Raw genomic sequence first — 22150 nt, 5'->3', positions numbered from 1 at the left:
TTATAAATACGTTCCCAAATACCGTCAGGGCTGAAGAATCATTGAAGCTAGAAGACAATGTTGGCACAAGAACAAATAACGTGAAAAAAAAAGTCATCAACTATTTTAAGCTAAAAGCACATTTCTGACCATCAGAGAAATGGTGTTTTGTAAAAGCTTTCCAGCAGGAGCAGTAGGAGCTAGTAAGCTAAGTACTTTTATAGCAGAAAAGTAGTAAATTTATGTAAGGGAATTTAAGTCATGCAGTAATAGTGGGCGTCCTGTAGGCTTTATGATCCTGGAAAGGTTCTGGCTGTCACAGTTGGAAGGAAGGAAAAACAACAGATAGATAAACATAAACTCTGAAGGCTTAAATGTCTTCAGGCGATATAGTAATTTTTTTTAATCCCCGGGGTTTACGTCATCTAAATTGTTTTTTCAAGGTGCTTATGGCTCAGGCAGGCGGTAGCTCCCTGATACCCAAGCCTAGTGCAACAACAGGTTGCTGACATCAGTGACAGAACCTCCCTGGGCCCGCTGTGCTCCCTGACCTGCCCTCTCCCAAGGAGTCAGCTCAAAGGACACCCCAGCTGCCTGTTTTGCTGTGGTTTTGGCAGAGGGGGTTAGAATCCTCATGCAACTCCTCGAAGCCCAGCAGCACCCAGCTCTCTCCTACCCTTGCCTAAGCGAACCCATCTGAGAGGCTGCTGGTTGGGAGCAGGCCGAGTGGCCTCTGTCATGTGGGAAAGGTTTCTGCTTCACATCCCCCCAAAAACCCCATGTGCCCTCACCTTGGTTTCACACACACACTGTGCATAGGCTCTGAAAAGCCTGCCAGCATCTCCGCTTCCACACAGAGGGTCATAAATCACTGAATGGGCCCTCAGAGGGCAGCCTGGTAACACCTAGAGAGCCGCTGGCCATAATTTGTCTGAGTCAGTAGCAGAGGAAGAAGGAAATTTGGGGCTGAAAGTTATCTGCTGTGCAAACACACCAGCATTGCCTTTCTGGCAGTCCTGCCTGCATTGATTTGCTGCAGGCAATTGTTAATCAGCATATGAGGAGTACTGGCAGGAGTTACCTCCTAATTATAAATCATTTAGTCAATCAAAATACAGCTCCTCAGCTATGCAAAGATCTCATTTCATCTCCAGAGCCTTACATGGAAAGAAAAATGGAAATGTTTTACAGGGAGGAGGGAAAATGCTTTAGTCAAAAGTGACAAAAATGGAAGTTTCAGAATCCCATTTGTGGCATAACTTAGAGCAACTTAGGTACTTGTCAAAGTTAATTAAGACAAGCCATCTGCAAACACTCATGAGGGGAAACATCACCCTCTTTCCAGCAGCACAGCACGTGACAGCCTCCTCACACCCCCAACAAGCTCTGAGCTGTTTTGATGCTTCCAGCCCCCCACCCCATTTGAACCATTTCCTCCTCCTGTGTGACAGCATCACCTGAGCTTCACCAAAGCATCCCTGCCCCTGATGCCACCATCAGGGACAACAGCACCTGAGTGGAGTAGGGCCACTGTCACATTGATCGCAGTGCACAGTTCATAACAGCTCCCATCAGCAGGCTGGCAGGTCTTGCTGTTACTCCTTATGACTGCAATCTTCAAAGCCCTTTTCTAGGAACTCACTGCCTTTGGCAAGCAGTCTGCAGGCAGAGCCACCAGCTGCCTCCTGCCTCACTACAGCCAGGCTGTCCTGGGCAAAGCTGGTTTGCAAAGACCTTTGAAAAGGTCTTCCATATCTTTATTCTGCTTTGGAATTACCACAGTTGGACATGATGAGTACTGGGATCTTTAGAAATCCATTTTGATTTTTGGTGTGGGCTTTACAAACTCTGCTGCTACACTGAAATTGAAGTAAATCTTACTATTACTTCTTACAAAACACATCGCTGCTATACTTGAAAGCTGAGTTTGGTCCAAGGACTCAAGAATACAATTGTCAATTATTTTAATTTTCTGATAAGTGCTTCTCTCCCACGTTATGTTTAATCAAGGTTTAATACTTTACTGCACTCTTGCAGTGCATTGCAGTTAGGCAGGCACACCTACATGTACTCTGTGGGTGCTGTGCACAGGACACACCAGGTTTGACAGCCACTGAATGAGAACCTCTGGTTTTCCCAGAGCTGATGTCAGCTAAGAAGTAAAACTTCAACATTTGCAGCTACTCCAGACTGTATCTTTAAGTATGTTAAGTTATACATGGTCACGTGCTACACGGAGATAACCAAAGCAAGCAAAGCAATAAAAATACCATCTGCAAAAAGGGAAAAACGATTCTAGCCCTGTTAGCAGGAACGCTGTGTCTGCCACCCCCTACAGCAGTGTATGGAGCTGCCAGTCCAAAAACTTCCCAGCAAGATCTCTCCCTAAGTCCAGCTATGTCCCAAACCTCCACAAAGATGTCATGACCTTGCTTTAAAAGTCACTTTCTTTTCTCTGTGTCAATTGGTGGACACAAGCTGTTTAATTTTGAGTAACTTAGCATTTCTTTTGTTCTTTGTGCAAAGGTTAAGGAACCTGGTTAGAGGCTGGTTTGGACACTGGAGCCCAGTAGTTGGAGATGAATGTGCATCTCTTGTCTTTTCTGTTTGGTACTAACCTAGATTTTCTGTTTCGCATTGGGGAAAAGCTGAAGAAACACTATTTTAACAGTTACAGTACTCTATCATAGATTCCAAAGTGCTTGACAGCAGGCAGAAATCCAAGGCTCACCACAGTCAGAGCACTGGAAAGTGCTTCTTAAACACAAACAAATGAACAAGCACATAAACAAACAGACACAAAACCAAATAGGGAAAATGACACAGAGAAACCCCAGTTCCAAGAGTCACAGAGGATTTCTGTGATGGAGCAGAAACTCATGCTATAAATGCCACTTTTATTCTCCTACAGTATATTTCAGGGCTGGGAGACTTTCAGAGCTGTCTACACAGGACAAAAACAAGGAATCTTCTTCCTTCTAAAACCTTAGGATAAAAAGTATAAGTCTATGCTTGCAGTGTATTCCCATTATAAATTATGCTTCTGAAATAAAATCCTAGAGAAAAGACCCTTTAGACCTAAAAAGGACTTAAAAACCCACACTCAACTTCCAGACAACTGAAAGCAAATGAGGTAATTCCTTTCCATCTTCAGAAGGAAAAATAGATACAACAGAGCTGGCAAGAGGGACAAGCAGCGAGAGGGGAGTGTGGGACATGCAGATTGGAATGGAAAAAACCCATTTGAAAGGAGAGAAATATAATGAAAATTTAAAACTGCCCTTTTTCCTCAGAGGAACAAAGAAGTTTTAATCCACAAGGATTTAATTTTGAGCTCACTGCACTTTTAGGGCTGTAAACACTGTTTATCAGTATTTAATCTCGATACTTTTCATGCTATCAAATCTCCCAGCTGCGTTAAGCAACAGACACTGGAGTGCTGCTAAAACCCCTTGATTTTGACCTATTTCTCACTTGAATCAGAAGACTTTTCAATAAAACTGCTCTGGGTATTCAGTGGCATTACCAGGTAGAGAACGTGGATGTTCCTCAGAAGACTGTTCTGCACCAAGTGATATTACCCTGTATTTATATGTGAAACAAATATCAGCTTTTTGCTGAGTACATTCTCAGTATTGAGAGACAAGCTCTGAAAGATCAACCTGACACTTCAGTGGGCTGGGATAAGGCCTTCCTATGTTAACAAAATGCCAGCACTCCCAACCATTATCTTTATGACCAGAGAAAATAACAGTAATCCAAAGTACAGCGGAGAGAAGTAAAGTAAGACATAAAATTTTATTCTGAAATGATCTCTGGCCACAACAATAAAATGTAACAAATATTCACTAGAACAGTCTTAACTCCTGTCATCAGCTGTACAATACATACAGTATCATAAAACTGGCCACTAGGATTAAAACCCACTACAACATCTTTAATGTTAAGTGGCAACAGCAGCATCTCACAGAAAATTATACATACATATATACACAGTCCACATTCAATCGTTATTCACGTTTTCAGTACACACAGTTGCAGCATATTACAGTCACGTGTCTAAGTCGTTGCCCAATAAAAACCCAAGCTACTGCTTAGACGTAATTGTAGCAGTTCAACCGAGTAATTACAATTTGTAGCACAGATGTACAAGCCCCTAGAAACAATAATTCACAATTTTTTGTTGTTGTTTGTTTCATTTCAATGCTACCATAGCATAAAAACGGGCAATATTCTAATCTTTAATGGCTGGACAAAAAATAATAAAGAGTTCTTTCTGTACTTATCACAAATATTATTGATGGAAAAAAACAATACTAAAAAATGGAGAGCATTCAATAATGCACGCCCTTTTTTAAAGATTCTAATATTGCCCAATGCTACTTATATGTCTAAAGTGTTTCCAACATTCCCATGAAGTCATTTATAACTCCAAACCACCCACCAAGTTAAAAGTGGCTTAAGTGCCTTGCACCCAAATTGTAAAAATCCCTGGCCGCCTTTATAAGAGCCAGGCACATATAAAAGGAATGCACTTTGGTTCATACCAAATGCCCTGGGATTAAATCACACTATAAAACTAAAGAGTTTGAGGTAAATTTTTACAAATACAGTTGATTTCTGTCTAATGTCACCATAACAAAAATGAATTAAAAAATAATAATAATAATTAATAATCAATTTGATGTTAAAGTATAACCAATGAGGAAGGGCCATCTTTAACCCCTTAATGAGACGTACTACCAGACCAGAGTGTCCTTTCCACCCTAGCAGTGTGATTGCCTTATTGTTTCTATTAAGGCCTCAGTAATCTACAGGATGTTTTAAGACAGGTATAGCATTTAAAAATAGATTTCAACCCTACTATCCAGTGTTCAAAGGGTTAAAGAGGCCAAGATGCATGCCCTACAACATGGCATTTGTAACAAAAGGCACATTGTTAACACCAAGGGCACAATCCATCTTCTACTGTTGATCTACACATCTTGCATCACTCTGTTGTTCCAATACACTTCATCGGTAATGAACACTCCAGTGGTGCAAGAAACTGAGCCAAGTGAGACTGCAACCAAAGACAAGACAACACTGTGCTATTACTAAATCTGAAAATAGCTCAGACATCTCCAGACAATGGTAACATGTGAGACTAAGCACTGTTTCCAAGCCAACTTCTATCAGCCTAATTATCAGAGCCCTTATAATAAAATCACACCAAAGCAAGAGGCAACATTCCTTCCCCCCTCCCCCCCTCCCGCACCCCCTCCCTTTTATACAGGTATAAATAAGCTACAATAAAAAGCAGCTACATAACTTAAAAACCTTGATGTAGCTCCTTCTTTATTATAGAGGAAATTCCACTATATTTGGGTTAAAAAAATAGCTCTGCACACTATATTTTGGCCTTAAAGTTTCCGGTAGCATTTATGAAGAAGGTTGGTCATAAATGCATTATTGGCATTAAGAACTGGTTACGTGGAAAAGAAAATTTAGTGGTTTTAGCCCGTTAATGACCCACAAACATTATGAATGCTTTCACCTTCAATCGTAATGAAAGGCAGGAACACGTATCAAGATTTTCTTTAAAATATATTAAGGGGAAGGTGATTCTTTTTCCATCCCTAACATTAGTAACCCTACTTCTTAACTTCTGCAGAAAGAGCTAAGGTAGAAAGGACTGGTAAAGCCAAGTAGTTGGTGGAGGAAGAAAAGAATCCCAGCTACTGTAGAAAAATACACAGTATTGTGTTCCCAGTCATGGGAGTCAGTTATGAAAATTCATATATCATCTCTTTTCCAGACTTAGGATTTACGGATCATAACTTATCAGATATTCATATTCCAAAAGCCACTTTTCTTTGTTGTATTATTATATTTCATTTTTAACATGATTTCATACATGTTTATATATTGCACTTACACACATTGTATAAAGTTGTGAACATTGAACACTAAATAATTTACTTTGACTAGAGGCAGGAAACACTCTTTTTTATTTAAAAAAAAAAGTACTAAAAATGGTTGATTGATGCTCTACTGTTTACAGTTATCAATCAACAGATACTCAGAAACTATTTTTGGAGCTTCTTTAGGTGTCGAGTTTTTGGCAAGAAGTTGAGCGATATGTTTCCTGAGAATTCTGTCATTTCACGTTTCGATCCTTCCCCCAGTCTTACATTAAATTAGAAACAAACTCAAACAAACAAACAAACAAAATCAGGTTGTAAGTGGTAAATCTTAACGAACATGTAGGAAACTTAACCGGAAACTTTCTTGGCCTCTCAGGGGACCATGCTTTAAGTGTTTTTAATCATTTGTACAGGTAACAAGATCTGTGCATATGTTTGCTTATAGTAAAGTTATTGAGGTGCTATGCAATCCATTCTAGTCTCTCTTGTTGTAACATCCACAAACCCTTCCAGATTATCTTCTACTTTCTTTAAAACTCCCTTTTCATATGTTGTTTTAGACACCCGGTGTAGACCACAGCCATTGCATGTGATGAGTTATCAATCTTAGATTCCCAACCCTTCCAGTTGAAAACATGCTACAACATGTGACTATTTCTCAGGTAGGCCTAGACACTATTCCTCAGTAAAGACCATCTTTCTTCCAGGAATACAGTTCAAAGTAAAGAATGAAAAGCCAAACATCAGCACACACACACACACACACACACACACACGCATGTGAACAAATCTACACGTTTTTCTAACTGTTCCTTCAAAGTCATTTTCAGCTACAAATATCAAAGATCAATTCGAATTCCAACCATTTAACTTTCCTTTGATACTTTGCCCGTATTAGTCAATATCTAAGATGGTGTCCGTCAATTAAAGATCTTTTCAGAGAGGATCTCTCTGTCTATAGCTATGCTAATGACAAGTACTTCTCTACAGAAAACCATACAATAACATAGTGTTTGTCCCTACATACAGATTTGAACTGAAGTGAAAGTGTACCAAAGAGGTCACGATTGCTCAGATAGACGTTGTCAGAGGAAATACAAACAACCTGTGAAACTCATGTAGCGTTAACAGTCTGGAAGTTACAGTATAAAACTGAAAAAATAAGCACTTCTGTCTATGTGATTTGGGAAGCCAAGCTGTGTATTAAAGAGAGAAAACGGAAGAGGAAAGAAATTGAGAGAAACCCAGTGTGAATGCTCTGTGTTATATACCTGAAAGGAAGTCCAGAATGTTTTGCTTCACCTGACTTCAGGTTTAAGAAACAACTTTCAGATTTAGAGGAACGGTTGTACTTCCATCGCCATTCTGACTGCCTGTTCTTCCAACTCGAGCACATGGTATGTAAGTTATAAGTCACTGTAGCCCTACTAGTTCTTCTTTTGTTTTCCTCATTTGGATTTTATTTTTTTTTTCATTATATTTAAATGCTCATTTTAATTAAAACCATTATTATGAGTTAGATAAAACATTCTGCAGGAGGTGACTGCGTCATTACTGAGTGATCGCACAGCTTTTTTTCTGGGCTACCATACAGAAAATGCTACGGCTCCACTTCAGATAACTAGTTTACAGGTGCTTAACTGCATTCTCCCTGCAGTCCAGTCAGGCCTAAGTGTTACTGTTTGCAGGACCAAGACCCATACGCGTAAAGTTAGAGCCTTAGAAATTTACCCCAGTTGAAACTTACTATGAACCATGGAAGAGAAAGGTAATACCTTTGACACCACGCTGCAATGCATGACAGTCACGTTGTAACCAGTGGCCAGCCACTGATGTTTATTACTGTGTCACACTAGTTACAGTAAGGCTATTTGTACTGTAGAAGACAAACATTTTAAAAAATAAGTATAAAAACTTAAAGCATTGTCCCCATGTTTTTATAAAAACAAAATCAACATTTCTTACATTTAAAATGAGTGCCGAAAGATACAAATGAATAAAGTTATTGAGCAAATAAAAATGTATATCCGAGCTACTTTTTTTTTTTTCATACAAATAAGGCTCAGCCACATTGTATCTCTCGTATTAACAGCATTGGGGTTTTCAAACTCAGCTAACGAGTTTTGGCAACACTGTTCTTTGCTGAATATTCCCATTGGCATCTGTCATCTGTGCCAAATTAGTCCTCAGTTTTGAAGCTGAGCTTGAAGTCGGAGGTAACTTGGAAATCGACGTTATAGCACCAGTGCTCTCTGTAATTCTCTTTGCTGAGGCCTTCTCCCCAGTCGGAGGCTTCGGCAACCGTCGCCTTAGCCAGGGATGTCGCAAAGCCTGGCTGGGTGTCATTCGGATAGCAGGATCCCATTCCAAACACTGTTTTAAAAAGTCCAGGAACAGGGGATCGTCGCACCCCTTTAATGCGTTACCCCATTCTCTGCTCTCTGGCGGGCCACGTAATTTTCCCCTCCGAGAGCGTCCACCGTTCAGTATTATAGAACCATCAGACAAGGTTGTGATGGTGCAGTAGCGAGGATATCCCTTAGAGCTCACAAAGTTTTTGGCTCGCTTGGATGAATCTAGAAGTTTCGGGGAAGGCATGCCCAACAGCTCGATCATGCAAGCCAGCTGGTCTCCTTCATCTTCTCCAGGTAAAAGTGGATAGCCAGTGAGAAGCTCCGCTAGAATACACCCCAAGCTCCACATATCAATGGGCATCCCGTAACGAGCACCAAGGATGACTTCAGGCGCACGATAAAAACGTGACTGAATGTAAGTGTAGACACGCTGATGCTCATAACAACTCGAGCCAAAATCAATCACTTTGATACCACTTCGGCCCTGCTGCTTTAACAGAATGTTCTCAGGTTTAAGGTCACAGTGAATAATTCTGTTTTTGTGCAAAGCATCCAAGCACTGTAGAATGGAGTGGGCAAACTTGCGGACCAAAGGCAGGCTGAAGCCCTGAAACTTGTTCTTCTTTATTAATTCATACAGGTTCATGCTCAGCAATTCAAATGTCATGCAGATATGGCTACGGAATGTGAAGTTTTCCAACATGTGAATAACATTCATGTTGTTATCCTTATCTTGTTTCCGGAGATGCTCCAGAATCCTAATTTCTTCCGCAGCTTGGCGGTGGAAACGCTTTTCATTTCTCACCATTTTTAGTGCCACGTGTTGATGCATCTTGTGATCGTAGGCTTTCACCACCTGCCCGAAGCTTCCTTTCCCTATAACTTTCAGGACTTCGTATCTGTATGCAATATGATCGTGGGGTACTTGTATGTACGACCCCTGGTCATCATCATACCCGCAATTGTTTGGACCACCAATCACACCTTGCCGCTTCTTTGCATTTGGACCCAGAAAGTATATTTCGGTGTAGCCAAAAATCTCATTATGTTCAAAAGCTGATAGTTTTTGCATGTATTGCTTCATTGCCTGCTCTGGTGTCATGACAGAGGTTTTCACCTTTCCTGTTCCATCTGTTGATTTTAAAGAGCTCGAGCTCCCTTGTCGTCTGTGAGCACTCTCTGACTGTCTGTCCTGAACCACTGGCAATCCAGATTTGCCTAGTGTTGTAAGTCCATTCGGCTGCGTTGTCAGAACCGTCCTCTTGTTGCTATTATCTTCAAACAGTTGTTGAACCTGGATTTGTCCATGGCTACCAACATGGAGGTGCTCATTCATTGTGTGCTTACTGCCTCCAACCTAAAATTGAAAATAAATACACACCTAGTTAACAATAGAGGCATGAATCTTGTTTCAAACTTATTACACAACACATCATCCTGCCTAAGCTATCTAAAAACTAAGCGTATTATTAGAAGTCAGTTGTCTACACAACTTAAAAATACAGCTTTTATACTACGATGCTGCTAGGTGCCATTACATTTTCCAGACCCTGGTTTCTCAAATGTTTCTTTCCTGACTCTCTGAAACGCTGGCAACAAGAGAGTCCATGGTGTGTTACTCTGGTAAGCTAACAATTCCCCCAAGGAACCTTCAAAGCAACAGTCCTGTTACATCAACCAATAAGCTCAGGGGATAATCAGACCTTCACAGCATCACTTTTATTTATCCTGGAGATGGATATATAATATCTTCTAGAGTTTACTTAGCTAAGGCTCTCCTTGTCACCTGTTCTCAGAAATCAAGATTTTAACTTGCTGAATATCAGAAAGGACAGGTAAAATTTTAAGCTACGAGGAATATGCTGTGATGTGCACGAAAAGGAAAAGAACCTGGACATTTCCGAAATTCAAGTGATGCCATTCACTGCTAGCAGCTGAGACAGTCACTATTTGGCAAAGCATTCAAATCAGTGAAGCGTAAGTATATCCTCCAGCACTTTGCCAAGCCACTCTTGTAATGACTTTTAACCAACATGAGATCTCAGACCAGATACAGGCTTGAATGGAAAGTAAATCTTTGCCTTGAAGATCATGCACACAACTTTATTTTAAAGGGATGGAAACGGTATTAGTTGACAGCCATTCTTGACAGTTTTCACAAGGGAGAAAAAGCATTCAGCATTTTCAAGCAAAGGAACACTGTTAGTACTGGGGTGTGAAAACAGCTACTGCACGAAACCTGTTACTTTGAAGGCGAAACAAGAAATTTACAAGCATATATTTGCCACTAAAATAGCTGTCCTTAAAATTCTTCATTTGCTCTCAAGTAGAGGATAATTTGTCTGTCTTTTCTGCCCGGTCTTAAACAAACGTGGGAAGAATTCCCCTGCTGTCTCTCCAGCTGATTCACCAGCCTTAATATTTATGCCAAATTACTAACCCAAAGTTCACAAATACACTCAGACAGATGATCAAGCCAGGGTTGAGAGCACATTTAATCTGAACCTTATTTTTTCTATGCAGCTAAGGAAAACACATTCCCTGTTCACTTGAGGTTGTTGAAATTAAATCAGAAAATGACAGTTGTAGGCTGTGATGAGGCAATGAAATCCATGCTGCAAAAAAGCCAGGACATACAGTGCACACTCTAGCATGCTTTTTGCTTCTGTTACGATATCACCCTGACATGGCAAAAATGTGCTTTTGTAAACCTAGCAAGGAAAAGCCAGCTGGACACCAGCTTCACCTTTGAATAATATTTTGAAATCTGCAGCTTTGAAGCTCACGCAGTGTAACAACAAGAGCTCTCAGGGACTGTTTCTGCTGAGCTCACTGTTCTTCTGTTTCCATTTTGACTCATGTTGAATAACTGGTCCATTTTATTTCATCACTGCAGTCAAACTGCGTATGTTTATTTGCAGAGCAATTTCTGCTCAGACTCCCAAATTTGATTGATCTCACAGAAAGAGTTACCACACAATGACAATTCAGAGCGAAGGCACCTGTAACATTCAAGCACAGTGAAAGTATATGAGGATGTTGACATTAATTGCCTTCCTGGTTTGATGTCCCAAAGCACACAGAATTAAATCATCAAGGGGACTTAACGAGTCTGTCATGCCTACAGGGAATTCCTTCAGGTCAAGTTTGAAGCACACTCCTGCAGCAGCCTTCTGAAGGTTGTCCTGACCCTATGAGTGCAGCACTGATTGAACAGAATTCAGCCCCAAGAACTGCTACAAAATGCCCCTCAAAAGAACCACATGTAGTTAGTAAGATGTGTACAGAGGCTCAGCACATGCAGGACTGCAGAACTGTGCTAAGTGAGAAATGTACAATGAAGCAGGAGAGTAACGCTACAGACTACATGGACCAAAGCCAGGAAAATCGAGGTACAAACATTTCTTCTACAGCACTGGTTGACCAGCAAAGCAGACAAACTGTGAGCAGACAATACTAACGTGCAGGAAGAAACAGCAGAAGACAGAAAACTGCTTTTAAGAATTTCTTAACTAAGTGCTCATTGACACTTCACACACTGAATTAATTCCGTGTTCACTTGAGCCGCCTGTTTTCACAGCAAACCATCTTCAACCCTTCCTAAGCACTGCACATTTCAATAGATGGACTGCAGGATTCTTCAAACTTCAATTATTTGCTTTGTAGGAGGATTATGAAATAAAACCAAATGTGGGCACTCTTAACTGCTGCAGAAGCCTGCAGAGGTTCTTCTCCAGAAGGTATGTTTGCAAACACATTTCTCAAGCGTAAACTGTGTGCCTCTGCTTCCCTACCTTCAGGCAGCCTCAGTTTCTCTTTCCACTCCTGCCTTATTTATTTATTTAGCTAGTTAGTTTTTTCCCCAAGCAGCAGAATGAAATCACCAGCATTACCCAGCTTCACCTCCAAGTGACCGGTTTGGCCAGTTTCAGTCAGCTGCTGCTTGGGAATGCAAATGCAGATGCAGACAGTAGCGCTGGTTTTCTTTGTAGATGAAAAAAGCACTAAATTAGTGCAGGCTCTATTCCAAAACTTGCGGGGGAGATCAGAGCTCACTTTTCTTTCAAAACCTAGACAGGAGTTTTAGAGGTTTCAGATGCATCACAGCAACAAAGTCAACATGAAAAAGTGGACCACCGTATCTCAGGGTGCTGCGGCTGAGGAATCACCACCTTATCTTCTGTTTCCTATCTGGATGAGCAGAGGGTTGGATTCTCTCCAGACCTTTGCTCTGTGAATCTACTTCTGCCTACCGGCTGTCCAAGATTGCTGTCAAGTTCGTACTTGCACTAATTACAGCTCCACAGGCTTTACCGGCAATACTATAAGTTCTCTGAACCACAGCTAATGGCCTTGGGAAGGCTACACAGGGCTACTGTCTTCCTAGTCCCGCACTGAACTGCCCACGGTACACAGCTCTACCAGCCATTCACCTGAAACCAGAAGCCTGAGAGGTTTATGATGCATCTCCCTTCTGCTGATGTACATGGGCCTGTAAATTCTAGAACCAGCAACCTGCACTTACGCAGAGCACTTACTACCATATTTTATTGCCTGTGCTCAGATCTGTCTATGCCTTCTAAGATTTATACATTTTCATAGCACTCATCTTCAAAAACCTATTGATGCGTATACACTTCCAAATAGAATGTACTGAAATACCAGCTAAGCTTCAATTCAAATAACTAATCCTGAATCATCCGGCAACATCAACTGCAAAACACAGACGTTACGATGCTTTTTTTTTCACTCTCTACGATGTTTCATAAATGGTTTTGAAGGTACATGATTTTGCTTTAACTTTAGTTAGCTCGGTTTATGGAAGTAGATGGTTTGCCAGAAACATTCTCCTAAGTTTAAAATAGACACCAGCAAAAAACATAAATGGAAGTATTTATTTTTTCTTTTTCCTTTTTTTCTCCCCAGAAATGGGCTTAAGGACAGAAGTAACCTACGTTACCATGTCAAGATTACAAAGTCTTTACAATACAGTGGCAGCATAAAACTGACTCTGTCCTTCTAACAAAGAAGGTAAACTGACAACTCCCCTGAGGTACCGCTCAGCCAGTGCAATGGTCTGTCTCAAAGCCTTCTACAAGAACTCCTATAGGATCCAACACCATGACAGCAGTGGTCTTTACAGTATTTGCGGATATGCCAGTTTCAGCCCCACTGTATCTAACATGCTAGAGGTACACAGTATCAGGTGTAGCACTTTGTTGCATATTCTGTTGACTAGAGGACAAAGCAAATGCAAACAAAAGGCCCTTTTCCTTGATAAATGAATTCAACAGCATTCCTCTGTTCAGAACTAAAAATAGCTTCTAATTAGCACAATAACGATAATGAAGGATTATCATAATGGCTTTATTATGAGTTTGGGTTTTATACACCAAGGAAGACTAAGCCCTTGTCCTAGAGAGCTTGTGCTCAACAAGAGCTATAGAAAAAACAAACCCAATAGACATTTTGCTGCTGATACACACAGACAACATAAGCTTATTTTTCAAACATTAACCTTGGCTTTATATTGCAAATATCTTCAGAGACAGAACTATGCTTGAAGAGTGATACTGATTGACAAATTCTTTTCCTCCTGTGTGGGCTATGTTGGGCACGTGGAGTGAGCCCAAATACATCTGGGACACTCCCATGTTTCACGCACACTGAGATCAAGAAGGACAGTCAGCACTCGTGTGTAGAAGAAATGGGCCCAGATGTACTGCATCACCCTAGGAAAGTTTGCTGCATACTCCCCCTCCATAAAACTTTTATGAAGAAGAAGAAACACACAAGGAAACCTAGACATAGCAAAGTCCAGGTCAGGACTATATACTTAGTTCCGCTCAGTCATGACAGCACTTCTGTGGCAGCTTCTTACATAAGAACAGCACAGTGGGCAGGTATTTTCTTTCTTATGTGCTTTAAAGCAGCTGCATTCAATAAAAACTTGGGGCAAGTCTTCAGGTAACAGGGTATGGGAATCCCTGTTCCATTGTCAAGTAATTCTATTATTATTGTTATTTACTTTCAAGACTAAGACTAAATGATGCAAAAGTATACAGGTGGACACCCATCCTTGGTGCCAAAAGTAAACAGCCCTGGCTGTAGGAATATCTTGGAAAAGCCTTAAAGAAAAAGGGCACTGAATCAGGCACTGTAAATGGGCTGTTGTTACCGCCCTAGACAGGAGAAAAAGATTAAGACGGCTTTATTGCAAGGGAAGCAGGAAGAGTGCAGAACGCGGGGATACGTGCCAAAGAAGAAAGAACAGAGATGGAGGTAGGCAGGAGACAAAAGTCTTAGAGAGAGAGACTCACAGACGGGTGGGGATTTACACAAGCAGAGCAGCAGGCAAGCAAGATAAATCTCTACTGCAGTATGTCAAGTGGCTGCAAGAACACCGTAATGAAACAAGAAAGAGCGAACAGGAAAAGGTTCCAGTCATCAAAACAGAAACTTAAGGCTTCAAAAGAGAAAGCAATGACTTGGAAAGGAAAACGAGAAGAGGCTGGAAAAGAGTTCACATTTTCCATCGCAGGCATCCAAAAAGATAAAGTCAAAAATGGAAACAAACAAGAAAAAACCTAAGATGAAGCCACCGATTTTTGAAAACAAACACAGCCTTACCCTGGTACAATACACAACAGTCTGCTTAGCAACAAAGGTTGCTGTGATTGCAAAGACTGCAGCCAAAACGTCTGCCCTGTTACGTGAAGCCTGTGTAAGGCAGCATCTCCCTGCTTCTGCCTCCATGTTCTCCCATGCTCCTGCACTGTGCCAAATAACTCAGCTGCACTAAAAAGCAGGATTCAATAGTTTTCCTAGAGGCTGGATTATACAGCTGCTGCAAGAAATATGACAAGTAGTGCATTTCTCCAGCTGGACTAGAAGAAGAACTTTTTGGCTTAATATTTCCACCATGGTGTCCCTTCACAATCAGTGTATACACAATGCACATGTGTATACGCTGCCTATGTAAGCTACGCCTTCTGAAAGTCTGCAACACCAAAGAGAAATATTCATTTCATTTTTTAGCTGCTGGAGAAGTCACACAGGCACAACAGGGTTGATTAAGCAAATGAATACAGAGGAAGAAAATGGTTTAAGAAAACTGAAACGTTTATTTTTAAATACATTTCATTTGAGGAAGTAGTGGATGAAACCAATAGTTTCAGTCAGTGTCAGCTGAGGTCAGCAGGCCTGAAGTTTATAGAACGCTCCCATACCACACATAACCATTGTTTTAGGTTAAAATCCAGCATCCTGATGTCACATCTGATCCTTACCACAAAAAGTTCTGTTAGGCAACCACAAAATAATGCCCTAAAAAATTCAGAGCCTGTCGGAGGTATTTCTGTAATAGCACTCAAGGTAAAATAAAGACCGAGGAGTAGTATCTGTGTCACAAAGGCACAGCAGAGTCTGCAGCAGTCAGAACCCAGAGAGACTTGAAACACAGCAGTATAATGCTTGATCATCCTTCAATGCTTCCATAGGCTTTCTGTCTATATGTACGTATCTATCTATCGGCATATATATGCTATAGATAACATGTGTACATGCATGACGATACATCTACAAATATACTGGAAGCAGAAATGCAATACTCAAATACTCCTTGCAAGCTTTCATAAAGACTTCATCTTTATACACATATATATATAGTGTATGTAGATAGATATATCGTACACACACAAGCGTATCTATAAAAATACCACAGTTCCATGCTACCAAAATTAGTCAGCAATCCCAGACAGACGACTGGACCACTGGGCTTTCACAGATTCTAAATTAAGTCTGGGCTCTGTTACACATCAGCCCCTGCTATTAGTGGGGCCCATCTCTGGATGTGTATTTTCACAACCCATGCCCAGGCCATCGGTACAATGATTATTTTCTGGCTTAAAAGAAATACGTAGACCACTTTCTCACTTCTCAAATCAACCAGCACTTAACTGGAATGCAAACGTGCAAAAACCTACCTTTGGCAGTACCCAACGATTCAGATATACATCCTGGCTACATAGAGACACAGCGATGTTGACCTCAAGTATGCAGCTCCACCTCACATTTGCAGAATATTCATCATTCCTCTTGAAAACACCCTACATAAACTTGCACTTATTTATTTATTTATTACATTTAAGCCAATTCTTTCTATAACTGGATTTGAATAAGACGCTTTTACCCCTGAAGCTATACAGAAAGTCACCGAAACGCTAATGTCTAAATGCATAGTTTCACCTTCCACTAGCCCATAATCACATTACTGTTTAAAGCTCTGCCATATGTTTATGAAGATAGTACGTGAGCATCCGTGGAGAACTCATTAATTCTAAGCCAAGTATGCCATCAATGCCTTTCAGGGTCAGTACGAGTTTTTTCATCATTTAAAAGGAAATGTATGCAAGAAATATGTCAGATATTTTGCGTTAACACGACGGCACACAGCCCCATCTCCCTCTACCCCGTCATGCCTTCAGGACAGAGATACCCTCTCTCATCCATATATAGTGGCATACTTGGGAAGTTCCATTCCTGGTAGATTAACTGGGAGAGGGAGATAATGTGAGATATCACAGAACCGGAAAATAACATCCTTTTCATAGCATCGGTGCTTATTTCTTTAGGTAAACCACCGCAGCAATAAAGTCAGATCCATCCAATCGTCGCCCTGGAGTACAACGACAGCTGTTTCCAAGGGAAGACGGCTATCGGCCTGAGCTAATCAGAGACATAGGAGAGCAGCCTTCATTCCTCGCCATGGCTCACGCGACCCTTTAATCACAGCGACTAACCTCACTGCCAAAATGTCATCCCCAAAAAGGCGTTTACCCGTTTACCAGAACAGCTCCTCGCTGTCTGTGCACAAGATCTAATTTGTTACCGACAACGACACGTAAAGCGGAGCGAAGGGGGGCTGCAGGAAGGGGGAGCCGCTCTGCAGCTCGGTTCCAGCCTGCCAGCCCTGGAACCCACACTCTCCTCCGCTCCGAGTTTGCAGAACCGGCCCCGAGCGCCCCGCGGGGCGGGACAGGCGGCGGCGCTCCGTGGACCCCCCCACCACCATCACCACCACCACCACCATCACCACCACCACCACCCTCCCGACCCCCTCCCATGCCCGTGCTCACCGTGTGGGAGGCGTTGCTGGCCCTGAGCGGCGGCAATGCGAGGGGCGACGGTGGGCCGGTCCCAGCTCCTGCCCGGGAGACCCCGGCTCCTGCACCCGGGGAAGACTGCAGCGGACGGCCGCTGTCCCCTGCCCTGCCTGCGGAGAGCAGAGGGGTGAGCGCGGAGGGCAGCGGCGGCCCCGAGCCGCCCCGTCCCGCTTCGGGCAGAAGCCATCGGAAGCCGATGGCCGCCGCGGCCCCGCGCTCGCACCGACGGCCGGAACCCCCCCCTTCCCCCCGGTTCTCCCCCCTGGTCCGCAGCATTGTTCCGACCCCGCGGCGCCCGGCCCGCTCCTTACCGGCCGGGTAGGCAGCGCCGGCGGCGGCGCTCGCTGAGGGTTTCTTGGTTAACATGGCCGCTGGAGAGGAGGGAGAGGAAAATGCATGTCAGGGCGGCTCTCCTCCGCTTCTCCTCGGCCTCTCTGGGCGGCGGCTGCCTCTCCTCGCCGATCAGCTACACCCAGCGCCCGACGCGTCCTCCGCCGCATCCCCCCGGCCCCGGGCCGGCCGGACACAGCCTCCTTCGGCCCGCCGTCTCCTCCCGCCGCAGCCGCAGCAGCAGCAGCCGCGCCGCCGCCGCAGCCCCCGGCCCAAGCTCATCACCTCCCCCGCCCCCGCCCCGGTCGCCCCGGTCCCCTCGCTCGGAGGAGGGAGGGGGGCAGCAGAAGGCGGCCGGACAGGGCCCTCCTCCTCGGGCGGCGGAACGAGAACAAACAGCGCACCGAAGGGCAGTGCCCGCCCCGCCGGCCGCCTCCCCTCGCTCCGCTCCTCCCCGCGTCCCCGTGCGCTCCCCGCGCCCGCCCGCACTTCGCCTCGCTCCGCTCCCCGCTGCCGCCCGGCAACCGCCCAACGGCCTCCAGCGGGGGTGAAGGGGGAAGGGATGAGCCGTTGGTCACCCCCAGGTCACAGCCATGTTGGGGCCTGCCCTCAGGGGGTCACCGCCACCGCGGGAGGACGACGGTGGCACCGCTGGCTGTGGGAGGGTCGGTGCGAGGGGATGGAAACTTCAACATGGCGGTGCCTTGGGAGAGCTTCGAGAGTCGGGCCGGAGCGGCCCGTGCCTCCATGCAGAGGGAGGGAGCGCGGTGGGGGCAGTTATGGGCCCTGCTCTGCCGTGTGCCTCGCCGAGTACAATGCTTTGAATTCCTGGTTTGTCAGCTTGAACGTCACGAGAGCCAAAAATAGATAGCTGAACATTTGCTCAGCCCGGGACGGCGTCGAAATGAACTCTCCTGCCTACGCTCAACCCGCTTGGAAATGTGTACGGATCGCGTGTATTTTCCCTTCTGAAGCAGCCAGTGGGGTTGCAAGCAGAGCTCCCTTCATCCCCTGCCACAGGCAGACCTCCCTTCATTCCCTGCCGCAGAGAAAGGCAGACAAATAAATCTTCCCTTTCCTGAGAAAAAAAGAACTCCATCCCTGCAGCTGGAGAGGAAGACTTGGCCTTTTCCAGTGCCACAGATAAATGTGTAAACAAAGACATTTCCTGTGCTGGTACAAAGAAATAAACACTTTCCTCAGTCCCTCCTGTTGCAGAGAGAAAACAATCCTACCTTTTCCAGCCTGCACCCACCCAACCTTTTCCCTTCCCTGCAGCTTTGTGCCCCTCTATAACCCCCAGATGTACCCAGACACCGCACATTTCCCATCCCTTCACTACCAGGGCTATAAATGCTGTTTTCTGGTGTCTCTTGGTGTTTTCCCATTGTTTCCACAAACACATCCACATTGAAACTAAAGAACTTGCACCATCAGTGTTCATTGGGAGATACCTTCCACATTCAGGGAATGGCAGAGGAAAAGGTAACTCTTCTGGCTATCCTGAGGAGGAGAAGGGGAATAGGTCACGTTCCAGCTTGATAAGAAAAACTAAAGTTGATGTCAGTCTCTTCAGAGGGCTTGCAGGATTTCTTACTTTGCCGTCTTAAAGGATGCGTGTTCTCTAACTATGAAATCACAGACAGCTTTGTGTTCTGGGATTAGTTACACCTAAGCATCAAGATAAGAGGAAGCCTGCATCCTGTTTCAAACCCCTTCCAGCCAGATTCACCACTCACAATTTGCCTTACATAGTTTGTTCAAACAACCATCGACAACTATCAAAAACAGGTGAAAAACTGGCTTAGTCTGTCGTGTAATAAACAACCTCTTGAGTCAATGGCATCACATTGCATTAGTACCTGTCCAGCTATTCTCTTTCTAAAGCTATGTGCATGGTAAGCTTTCAGCATCAAGTCTTTAAGCTTTGGGCCTGCCTAGATGCCTCCCTCTCTCTCTCTCTTCTCCCATTTGCAATCTATCCTGCATCTGATACCAAGGATTGCACATCCTGATGGAGTCTGGAGGGAAACTCAGGAGGAGGGCAAAGCCCTTTTGATTCCCCTAAATGTAATACAAGAAGCTTCCATGAAAAAGCCTCTTTCATGCAGGATTTAGGTTTATAAAGAGGAAGAACATGCTCATTTAACTGTAAAATACCTAGGCTACAAATACCAATACCTTTAACAGCCTTCTGCAAAATCATAGGCACGGATCTGAAAAATAAAGAAAGAAAAGAAAGGAGAGCCTAAATACTCAAAGGCAAAGATGAATTTTTTTCATTCCAAGTGTTACTCTCAGGAATCTGAAGTATGTCTTGCTGAGTGGCCACAAAACTCCTGTTTGATACTGGCCAACTGAATGCATCGGCACTTTCCAGACCATTGCTATGTGTAGATGAGTTCAACAGACGTTAGTTCCCAGGGCAGAAACATTTATTAGACACCTGGCAGGAGAAAGTATATAGTGCTGAGAAGTCGGAGGGCAAAGTGAGTCAGGGTTTTCTTGATCCATTTTCCTGCCACCTCAGCTTTTATCACCCAGAAGTGTGAGCTGATACCTAATGACAGAACATTAGTCTTCCCTTTCTTGGAAATAAATGTCCTGAGTATTGATGAGTGTCAGACTATGTGCAAGTGGCTTGTTAAGTAGTGTTGTCAAAGCACTTGTTTTTAAGAGAAATCATTTGAAGTTGTTTTTTTCCAGACAGGCACCTAAGCAGCCCTGCAGCCCTAAGCCGGACTCAGGTTGTTCACCACAGTGGCCACCTAAAGAAGAGGGGGAAGGAGCTGGACTGCAGGTGGGATCACAAAGCTGCTCACTGCAGGGGAAAAGCAAGGAAGCGTTTGTCCTGATGAAGCTTAGGATGGGCTGTTACAGGTATCATCTTGCTGTGATGAGCTGTACAAAGAGTTCTAGAACAAAACTTAGCAACGCTCGGTAAAAATAAAATGCTTAAATCACAGCCATTGAATGAGAGAATTAAAATTCAGTTAAAAAAAAAAAAAGAAAGAAAAGAACCAGAATAGTCTAGAACAAAACATCATATCTGTAAAATCTTATCCAACAGTATTCCTGCCCACAAAGTACATTAAAATGCATTATTGAAGATAATACGCTAGTACAGTCAGAAGTACAGAGCATGCTGTGTTTCATGCGCTCTGCCTTGATTAAGGCTCTGCCTTGTGACCAAGAGATGCTAATTCCAAGCAAACTGTAAAGGGTCAGCAAGGTCTGTTTTGCCAGAGTGCCTCGGGACACAGCTCATCTCTAATTGTCCTATTAGTGCACTGTATCATAGAATCATAGAATCATAGAATCAAAAAGGTCGGAAAAGACCGCTAAGAGCATCTAGTCCAGCTGTCAGCCTGTCACCACCATGCCCTCTAAACCATGGCCTTCAGTGCCACATCTACCTCCGGGTACAATGGCTCCATCACTTCTTTGGGCAGCCTGTTCCAATGCCTTTCCACACTTACCACTCTATTTTTTCCTAATATGCAACCTGAACCTTCCTAAGCATCACAGTGTATCTTCTCCCCTCCCTCCCCTTCCCCAGCCATGTCAATCTCTTTACCTCTCTAAGGTGGATGCTGGTTAGAGTTTAATTATATGGGGTTTTGGTATGTAGTAGGGTGGGAGAGTTTGGTCTGTCAGTCATCTGGCATCTTCGCTGCTGTGGTATTAGCAAATACTTGTGTGGTCAGCCACCAGGGAATTCCTGGCAGCCATGTGTATCCAAAGCTCAGATGACGACTTTGGGGGCTCCCACAGTGACAGATCCAGCAGGTGCTCAGCACCTTGGTATGCTCTGACTGTTCTCACCTGGCACAACGAACTATTTGGGTTGTAGATAAATGACAAGCACTCTGAGCAAATGCAAGGCTGCTCAAAAATATGATGGGCATGGAGGAAGTGGGAAAAAAATATCTTGGTGTACAACATAGAAAGTCTTGCCTCTTTTTTTTCCCCCCACTTCCCTCATACTCTCATTCTAAGCAGAATTTACATAAGAAGGAGAATCTGCACTCTCAGCTTCTTTTAAAATGCTTGAGAATCCAAGCCATTGAAATATATATTGTTTTCCCGTTGTTTTTCTGTGAAGTAGGCCTTGCATGCTGAGCTTGAAATATTAAAACACTTAGGATGTGTCTCGCCATCAATAAAAGATTGGTCCAAGCGTGTTCTCTCAGCCACTAATCTGTATTTTGAAAGAAAACCCTTAAGCCTAGTGAGTGGTTGCCTCAGAATGGCCTGAACACAATCAGCACCAGGATCTCATTAATGTGTTGTGGATAATTTGGGTGTGAGCAGGGCTGAGTATACAACAATATGGTCTTTCAGCAAATCAAGCTGAGCACTGTATAGGCACTTGAGAACCAAAATACTGCAGTCTACTAATGCAAGCAGTGCAGAT

The 22150-nt window shown here is 43.5% G+C and overlaps 1 protein-coding gene and 1 long non-coding RNA gene across 4 annotated transcripts; one reads left to right on the top strand and one right to left on the bottom strand.

The window, feature by feature from the left end:
- Positions 1–3758: 3758 nt before the first annotated feature.
- On the bottom strand, positions 3759–17887 carry DYRK2 (dual specificity tyrosine phosphorylation regulated kinase 2). Of its 3 annotated transcripts, XM_015856347.2 has the most exons (3): positions 17715–17887; positions 17377–17513; positions 3759–9596 (listed from the first exon to the last, which is right to left on the bottom strand). In XM_015856347.2, exons 1-3 carry the CDS (start codon positions 17767–17769, stop codon positions 7995–7997), a joined length of 1794 nt encoding a protein of 597 aa, XP_015711833.1. In that variant the 5' UTR covers positions 17770–17887; the 3' UTR covers positions 3759–7994. The 3 variants fall into 3 exon arrangements, with proteins under 3 accessions (XP_015711833.1, XP_015711843.1, XP_015711850.1); XM_015856357.2 differs by lacking the exon at positions 17377–17513 and having other exon boundaries at positions 17715–17827; XM_015856364.2 differs by lacking the exons at positions 17377–17513; positions 17715–17887 and adding an exon at positions 12493–12850.
- LOC107310578 lies at positions 12850–17278 on the top strand. The gene is made up of 3 exons (XR_001553643.2): positions 12850–13020; positions 13166–13270; positions 16873–17278. It is a non-coding gene; the product is annotated as an uncharacterized LOC107310578 (long non-coding RNA).
- Positions 17888–22150: the final 4263 nt, after the last annotated feature.

This window comes from Coturnix japonica, chromosome 1 (genome assembly GCF_001577835.2).
Source record: "Coturnix japonica isolate 7356 chromosome 1, Coturnix japonica 2.1, whole genome shotgun sequence".
Taxonomy (NCBI): domain Eukaryota; kingdom Metazoa; phylum Chordata; class Aves; order Galliformes; family Phasianidae; genus Coturnix; species Coturnix japonica.
This window is presented reverse-complemented; position numbering and strand designations above follow the sequence as displayed.

Excerpts from the sequence above, each read along its gene's own strand:
- DYRK2 (XM_015856347.2), bottom strand. The coding sequence starts at position 17,769 with ATGTTAACCAAGAAACCCTCAGCGAGCGCCGCCGCCGGCGCTGCCTAC. Across the intron at positions 17,514-17,714 it reads CGGCGCTGCCTACCCGGCCG|GCAGGGCAGGGGACAGCGGC; the intron begins GTAAGGAGCGGG and ends TGCTCTCCGCAG. Across the intron at positions 9,597-17,376 it reads CCAGCAACGCCTCCCACACG|GTTGGAGGCAGTAAGCACAC; the intron begins GTGAGCACGGGC and ends TTTCAATTTTAG.